The sequence below is a fragment of the Primulina huaijiensis genome, chromosome 8 (genome assembly GCF_012295235.1).
Source record: "Primulina huaijiensis isolate GDHJ02 chromosome 8, ASM1229523v2, whole genome shotgun sequence".
Lineage (NCBI taxonomy): Eukaryota > Viridiplantae > Streptophyta > Magnoliopsida > Lamiales > Gesneriaceae > Primulina > Primulina huaijiensis.
Genome location: NC_133313.1, coordinates 559911 through 568403, shown reverse-complemented (window position 1 = coordinate 568403; position 8493 = coordinate 559911). Strand labels below are relative to the sequence as shown.

Genomic DNA, 8493 nt, shown 5'->3' with positions numbered 1-8493 from the left:
GTAGCTGATAGTAACGAAATAATTCAAATATTTTGAATCATACAACAATTCAAATGTCACGTTTTGAATACTATTCTATCAAAGATAATTATTGCTCACAACTTACTGCGATTACCTTTTTTTAAAAAAAATTGATCCAGTGTTATAAGTAATTAATGGGTTAATTGATGCAGTTCATAATTTCTTGGGGTTAAATGGGTATCGACAACAATCTATGGGGCAAATTGAAATTAAACCATTACTATATATATGAGTCAATATATCTAGCGCTTTCCGGTCTGCAAACGCGTGTTACGATATTTCTTAACGCAGTTACCTTCGTCGTCTTTTCTTAAGCTCATTTTGGTTCTTCGATCGATTTATTCAAATATTATTAATTGCGCTAGAAAATTCTTTGGATCGATAATTGGTTTACAGGAGGAATAAAGATCTGTGTACGCGTATTTTCTGGTGAAATGGAGCAATACACGCAGCAATTCCTCAATAGCGTGCTGTCGCAGCGCGGCCCGTCGGCGCTGCCGTACGCGGAGGACATGAAGTGGCACATCCGGCAGCACTTGTTGTTGCTCACGGAGGCGTACCCTTCGCTGCAGCCCAAGACCGCCGTCTTCAACCACAACGACGGCCGCACAGTCAATCTTCTGCAAGCCGACGGCACCGTGCCGATGTCCTTCCAGGGCGTCACGTACAATATCCCGGTTATCATCTGGATGATGGAGACGTACCCCCGTCACGCGCCTCTCGTATTCGTGAACCCAACCCGCGACATGATCATCAAGCGTCCCCACTCCTTCGTGTCGCCCAACGGAGTCGTTTCTATCCCGTACATCCATTCATGGGTCTTCCCCGGATCTAATTTGGTTGAATTGGTGAGGAATTTGAGCCATTTTTTTGCTCGGGATCCGCCGCTTTACTCGCAGCGTAAGGCCTCATCTCCCAATTTGAACCCTAATTTGAATTCCGGTTATGGTAGTATAAATTCGTCATTAGGATCGTCGGAGCCGCGGCCGGCAATCCCACCAAAGGTTTATTCCCCCACTCCTCCGCCGCCATATGGAGTCGGGAGAGTAATGGAGGATCCTGCCGATGTTTTTAAGAAGAACGCGATAAACAAACTGGTGGAAGGCTTTACTACTGACATTAGAGAGATGAGGAAGGGGAGGGAAGTTGAAATGGAAGGCCTTTTTAGCGCGCAAAATGTGTTACGGAAGCGGGAAGAAGAATTGAGGAAAGGGTTGATGGAAATGCGGGATGAAAGAGAGGGATTGGAGCAGCAATTACAGTTGGTGTTGATGAATACCGATGTTATGAACCAATGGTTACGAGATAATGAAGGAAAATTGGGCTGCCAAGATTTCAGCAGTGTGGATGTAGACGAAGCATTTGAGTTTTCTGATACTCTGTCGAAGCAGATGATGGATTGTACAGCATCGGATTTGGCTGTGGAAGATACCATTTATGCATTGGATAAGGCGGTGCAAGAAGGGGCGGTGCCATTTGATCAATACTTGAGAAATGTGAGGCTTTTATCGAGAGAGCAGTTTTTCCATCGAGCCACAGCTTCGAAAGTCAGGGCAGTTCAGATGCAGGCTCAGGTTGCTAGTATGGCTGCGAGGGCACCGTCCCAATATGCGTTGTGATGAATTTGGATATTTTATAAGCTTGCAACTATTTCGTTCAGGTATACATCATACTTGGCATTGTAATTTTACTATTTTGATGAACATGAAAAAATGGAATCTTTTACATGGAATTTGATGTGTTGATTTTGATTTCAATAGTATTTGTTTAAATTTGTGTCTTGTTTAATGTGGATATACTGGTAAACCTTTTGAGGCTTATGCTCTTCTCGGTTATTATGTGATGATAATGGAAAGCAAAGTTAACAAAGAGTGGAAGACATGTATTGTAGACAAATCACATGAGATTAAATCCATTTGACGTAATAGTTTGTTGGTTGGAGTGCCTCGTTCGCGCGTGGTGGTTGCGTTAATGTTGGATGAAGTCTGTGCAAAAGGTTAAAAGAGAATGTCACATCAAGTTTTGAGAACCGTAAGGTTATGCATGCTGCTGAAAACTCCTGAAGTATGTTGCATAAATGCACAAAAAAATTTTATTTCCAAACTATGTTCACACAATATATAAAGCATCTAAAACCTTCTTGCAATGAAAAAACGAAGTGGGTAGATTCTTTCTCGGCCATTTTGCTGATAAAGTAAGAGAAATATTGTCCTATTGATGAACTTTTTGATATGTACCAAAGTAATATTTCCATCTTTTTACGTTGAATGCTGCCGTGTCTTATTCCATATCTTTTTTCGCTTTTCTTCTTAATTATTTTGGATGCCTATGATGACTAAGGGCTAATCATGGATTGGCTATTTCTTTGGGATGCGAATGTTTGATTGAGGACATATCATGGATTGTGAATGCAGATCAAGTTAGGGATGTGCATCTGGTAAGTTTGGTTTTGTGTGGCATGATTTTTGTTTTCCTTCATTTCGTCTTGTAATTCTATTTAATGACATATAACAAAATTGAAGGAGCAACGAAACTTAGGGATCAGTTCTCGTGCACTTTGATTTTCTTCCTGCTTCCGCTGAAAAACATAATTTTGAGCCACCCCTGAAATTTGTAGCCTTGCACTTTCTAGCTTCCAGTGCACCTTTAGACTCATCTCCAACCCAGAGGCCTTGCAACCATTCTTACACCACAAATCTAGACAGCTTTCTTTTATATTAGTGAATTTTGTCTTCGAGCAACTGGTAAGAATTTAAACATTGTGATTGTAACCTTCTTCTGTAAACCAATAAAACACGGTACTTGAAGATAGACTTATCTATGGATGTGTTTATGAATCGAAATCATTAGCGTAATCACATTACTCTTCCAAGTGAAAAGGTTTGGTCGTTGAGTGAGAGTGTGAATACTTTCCTGAGTGAAAAGGTTTCGTCTAGGAGTGATAGTGGTGAGGGCTTCGGACGATGAGCTTTTAACATGGGTCTCTGGCTCTCGGCTCTCGGCTCTCGGCTCTCTGCTATGCTCAGCTTTAGGCATAGTTATCCTTTGCAATGTGTCTTTAGTTATTATGAGGGCAATGGTGTTCGTGTTGGAGATATACCTGACACAATAAAATATAATTAATATAAAATGGAAAACAAATTACATCGAAACAACATTTATTCTCTGTTTTTCCAGATTTCAACTACTTTAGCTAGTGATTTAGCAGAAGATCCAACTTGACTGAACACTTGAGACGCTGAATCCTTGAGATTTCTAATCCTATTCCTTAGCTCTTCTCCTTCTGTCTCAATCAAACTTCTTGCCAACTTCGATATCTGCTCATTCCCAACAACCCCATTTGCATCCTCCCTTACTCTGAACGCAACCTTCAAACCTTCACTCAACAGCACAGCATTCATCTTTTGTTCCGCGAATAGAGGCCACACGATCAGTGGCGCACCCCATGTGTAATGCTTTCCAGGATTGAATTCCACCCACAATGTGTCACAAATCCCCCGATAGCCTTGTGGCTAAGAACTTCGATTTGAGGACACCATTGTGACAGAATAAAGCCCTTCCTGCTCGGGGATGGATCCAGAAATTCGGATCGAGCATCTGCTTCGTTTTCATTGCTTGTAAAGTATGCCGCATTTCTAGCCTTCTCATTTGAACTTTTAGCAACTAAAAGATATCTTTGGTCACTTCGTTCTAGACCAGAAATTAGTTCCTGTAGTTGGATTCTTGATAAGGTCCCACCGCTGCCAAATGAAACAAATACAGTCGATCTCAATGGTTGCTCATCTAACCATTTCATAAATTCGGGCTTGTTATCTATGTTCGAGCTGGGTCGGGTCAAAGGTCCAATAGGGTAAACTGGTGGAATATTGCTGAAGCGTCCTTGCTCAAATGCCTCTAGCGTATCTGGTTCTAGGTCCAGAAAAGTGTTGATCAGTATTCCCTTGACTGCCATTTTATACGCTTCGTCGTTTCGATCTTGAATCTCGTCCGGCAAGTCCGAGTAGTGAACTGGGACACAACCCGGTAACCCAACTGTCTCAGGCAAATCTCTGTGTTCACACTTTCCAGATGCATCGAGCTGAAGTAAATGAAACGAATAGGACAAGGTCATAGCGGAGCAAGTGTAGAAAACAAACGAAGGGATGCCCAACTCCTCAGCCAAATCAAAGGTGAATGAACCGAACAAGTCGACCACGAAGGCCGAAACCCGGCGCAACTGATTGAGTTCATTCAGTACTTTGGAAAGTGAGGGGAGGGATCGGATCACGCTGAGAGAGATTCGAGTTTCGATCTTTGTGTCCTCCGGAAGGTCGTCGAAGCTCACCAGAGGTAGAAATATGGTCTTTACGGAATCTAGAGGCAGGGATTGGAGTAAGGTTTTTTGAGGTAGATGCAGAGGTGAATTGTCACTAGGGATGAGGAAGGTGATGGTGAAACAGTTCTGTTCTAGGAGTTTCTTTGCGAACTCGATCAGTGGAATGAGGTGCCCCATTCCTGGGGTGGGTAACATGACAATATGAGGTGAGTTTGCTCTTTGTGGTACTTCCCCCATGGCTTGACTACTTGATTCTGTTTTGTCTTCTTTTTTCTTCATACAAGTTTCTATCTACCTACACATATGTATAGATAGATAGATAGACACTGTATATGCGAATACCATAATCTGTTCCTGCAACGCATCAACAATGACTACTTGATTCTGTTTTGTCTTCTTTTTTCTTCATACAAGTTTCTATCTACCTACACATATGTATAGATAGATAGATAGATAGACACAGTATATGCGAATACCATAATCTGTTCCTGCAACGCATCAACAAAATAGGAACAGGAGTTGTGTTGGGTTCTAATCTTGACACAAGAAACCAACATCAGAATTTGTTTTGATAATTAGTGCGGAGAGAAGGTAAATTTTTGTATGGACAAGCGTGCGTCCAACATCAGAATTTGTTTTGATAATTAGTTCCGCAGAAAAGGTAAATTTTTGTATGTACAAGTGTGCGTCCAACAGGCAACATGTTTGTAAGATATATATGTTGTTTCGAAAGCAAACAACAAATATTTTACAAATAGCAATAACAAGAAATCTTTTAGTATTTATCTATACGATATGATAAATATGAGTGTAGGTTTGATATATCTCAACATGGATTCCTGAAATACCCTTCTTATATTTAGCACCAACCTATAGAATTGTATATTTTTTTAATTTTATTTTATAAATAGAATAATAGATCTAATGTACACTACTCATAAACTGTATTTGTGAGACGGATCTCCACAGTCCACACCTTCAATGAAAATGAGTATTTCGTATTTGTTTTTTTTTCATTTTATTATATAAATAGAATAGTAGATCTCCTGTGTAGTATTGTGATACTCTTATATTCATGAGACGAGTTGATTCAGATTATATCAACAGTGAAAAGTAATATTTTTGATTTAAATGTATTATACTTTACTCAAATCAGCATATATTACATAATATATTTTTCACATAAAAATACACATTTTTCAATCAAATAAATATCTATTACACAATATTTCTTCATAACATAATTAACAATAAATGATAATTTTTTCGAGATACATAACGTAATACAAAATCTTACATTTAAAATTTAATAATAACATATATTTTTAAAAATATAATATAATAATTATACACCACACCATATGTATACCGGATACATTACGTAACCGCTAAGTGACATACTACTACATGTACGAACACTATCCCAAACTACATTTTAAGAGTGGAGATATTTCAATTTCACATTGTTTGATAAATCTTCATCCTTAGATGTATCATTAGGGTAAATTCCGGTATAGGTAGCAAGAAAATTTTTCAACTTAACCCATAGAACTTGATTGACAGATGATCCGAACTTTGAGTGTGATCTTTGCATTGTTCATACTTGGTAAGCAATGGAGAAAACAGGTACTTCATCGTATTTGCTTCATCGTAAACCTCGTTATAAGTTGGGCATCTTACGTTCTCTTAAGCTTTACGTCTCTTTCTCAAATTCTTGTTAACTTCATTACATACTAGCTAGATTCCCAATTTATATTTGCTTATTTCATCATACTCTATGTTATATGAAAATTGATGTCCCAATTGACTAATATCTTGATAATCAAAATGTCCCAAAACAAATAAAAGTAACGCATAAACATATTATAAAAATAATAATCGTAACGCATAATATTTATGTACCAAGGCCTGGTGCTTTTTTCTCCATTACTGAATAATGAAACTTCCCACCAATTCCTTCAAAGTGTTAATCAATTGCACGGCAGGATTCCCATATGAATTCTGGGATACAATTCCATCATTCCCTGCGAGCACCCTGTACTTGTCTCTTCTAGTAAAATTTGTGCACTCAAACCCTAAAGTAGCAGCCAAGATTCGCTGAACATAGTTAGCAACATCATGTGGGCTTTTACCCGAAGAACAAGTAGCTTCTGCTGGTAGCTGATTCAAGAACGTGACCTCGTAAACCGGCCTGGGGTTCATGAAGAAAAATATTGGATCCATACCTTTCCAACCCCTAGCTGTGGTTGCATGAAAGAACCCTACTTTATAATTCATGGCGACAGGTACGATTCGATCCGTTAGCTCAGCGAAAAGAGCGCTGAATCTCAAAAGGAAAGGTTCCCTACAAGTTGTTCCTTCTGGACAGACAACTAGGTCTCCTTTTTCGAGCTCCCGTTTGATTTTCTGCGCATCAACGTCCCTGATTCTCGTCAGACGGACGGTCGGGATGGGAGACAAGATTTCGGATAGGCGAGAAAGGGAGTAAGTAACAGCTGGGATTCTGCGGCGGAGGACAGCTGAGAGGACCACGGGATCCATTAGGGTTCTGTGCGTGCAAACGAAGAGGACACCGGATGTGGAGACAGAGGCTGGCGGAGGAGGGTTTCCTTTTACAACAACCCTGCTTCCGAAAAGCGGGGAAACATGGCGTATAGCCCACATGGGAGTTATTATGCCTAGGGTTATCCGGATGATGGAAAGAAGGAAACCAAGAGGGATCCATAGAAGGATCAGGAGGGCGGCCGACTGGGTGGGTCGTAAGGCAAGGCGGCCATCATGAAACACTACCGGTACGGGGACAGCTGTGAGGGGCACTTGTTTCTTGTTGTTGGAGAATGGTGGATGACACTCTTCCTGTTTGTTGCAAATAGAAATATTGCAAGAAAAGTCAAGTGTTAGATCCATGCTAAGTGAAAGTTGGTGTTGATCTATCTATATATGTCTGTACGAGAATATTCTATATATACAATATTCAATTTTATCTTTACATAATATATCTATAATATGCGTGCACTCATCATGCTGCGGGATGATCAAGCTTGGAAAATGAATTAATTAATCACATGGATAAAATTAAGAAAAATATTTAAGCATAAACTTATGACCAACTCACATGGCAAAATGGTAGGAATGATAAGCCACATGCAGAACCAGGCCTTCCCAGCCCTAAGCTTGGTTTTTCACCTCCGAATAACTCAGCGATTCTCATCCCGAATGAACAAAAATCATCACCAACAAGACCGGTGGCAAAGCCGAATCGATTCACGTAGAGCTCAGTCCCGACGACGCCATCAGCTCCCAAATTCCCCTTCACGAACCTCTCGACCACAATCCTAGGCATTTTCGTCACCACGACTCGTTTCTTGTACGAGCTGAAGACTTTCCAAGCTTCCATATCGATATCGTCTAAGTAGAACTTCGGCAAAACAGCTCTTGCAACTGCTTCAATCTCAGATATTGGAACCCCAGCTGTGGCTATAAAAATTGTTATCTTAAGCCCACAGTCCCCTCTCCCACAAAGTTCGAGAAGACGAATCAGCGGCCACGATGCTAGCAGCAACGCGAACCGGATCAAACCAGATGCTTCGAATGCTATCAGCATGAAGTATGAGAAGGTGTCAAGATTCTTCAAAAGGGTGCCTTCAAGCTCCGAAACAACAGACTCCATTGGGGTTTCCTTTTCCTTCCAAGAATGATCAAATGCAACTTTTAAGGTTCGGATTGGTTAATGAAAAGAAAGATTTTAAAGTTTGTAAGATGAAGGTGGATATGACTATGCTCTAATGAAAGAAGAGAGACGTCTATCTGTTCACAACTACCACTTTTTGCATATATTTTGCTTTATTTATAATATATTTGTGAGAATGTATGTTTTCGGGCTTCGTTCTTAGTCTACTGGTGGATATATCTACATCGAATAGTAGTAGTATACGCCACGTTAAAATCGCAAGAATCTTGATTACTTAACCCCAACCGACTTCATCATAAGAATTAATTCAATTTTACTTAAAATCTGAGGGTCCAAAGTTCCTACCAAAATCTACCTAGATTGTTTCATTTATATAAATTAAGTTAGGTAACTTACTAAGAATTTTAATGCTGCCATATACATATATATATATGTATATATATATATATATATATATATATATATA

General features: G+C 39.6%; 2 protein-coding genes and 1 pseudogene across 2 annotated transcripts; 1 reads left to right on the top strand and 2 right to left on the bottom strand.

The window, feature by feature from the left end:
• The first annotated feature begins 281 nt into the window (after positions 1–281).
• On the top strand, positions 282–1809 carry LOC140983149 (protein ELC-like). The gene has a single exon (XM_073450070.1). The coding sequence runs from the start codon at positions 456–458 to the stop codon at positions 1638–1640; it is 1185 nt and encodes a 394-aa protein (XP_073306171.1). The 5' UTR covers positions 282–455; the 3' UTR covers positions 1641–1809.
• A 246-nt stretch (positions 1810–2055) lies between these two features.
• Positions 2056–4933, bottom strand: LOC140983148 (hydroquinone glucosyltransferase-like; annotated as a pseudogene).
• Positions 4934–6131: 1198 nt separating this feature from the next.
• LOC140982701 (glycerol-3-phosphate acyltransferase 5-like) lies at positions 6132–8160 on the bottom strand. The gene is made up of 2 exons (XM_073449357.1): positions 7452–8160; positions 6132–7192 (listed from the first exon to the last, which is right to left on the bottom strand). Exons 1-2 carry the CDS (start codon positions 8004–8006, stop codon positions 6263–6265), a joined length of 1485 nt encoding a protein of 494 aa, XP_073305458.1. The 5' UTR covers positions 8007–8160; the 3' UTR covers positions 6132–6262.
• Between the last annotated feature and the right edge of the window lie 333 nt (positions 8161–8493).

Coding starts and splice junctions, on each gene's coding strand:
- LOC140983149 (XM_073450070.1), top strand. CDS start 456: ATGGAGCAATACACGCAGCAATTCCTCAATAGCGTGCTGTCGCAGCGC.
- LOC140982701 (XM_073449357.1), bottom strand. CDS start 8,006: ATGGAGTCTGTTGTTTCGGAGCTTGAAGGCACCCTTTTGAAGAATCTT. Junction 7,193..7,451: donor CATTCCTACCATTTTGCCAT/GTGAGTTGGTCA, acceptor TGCAACAAACAG/GAAGAGTGTCATCCACCATT.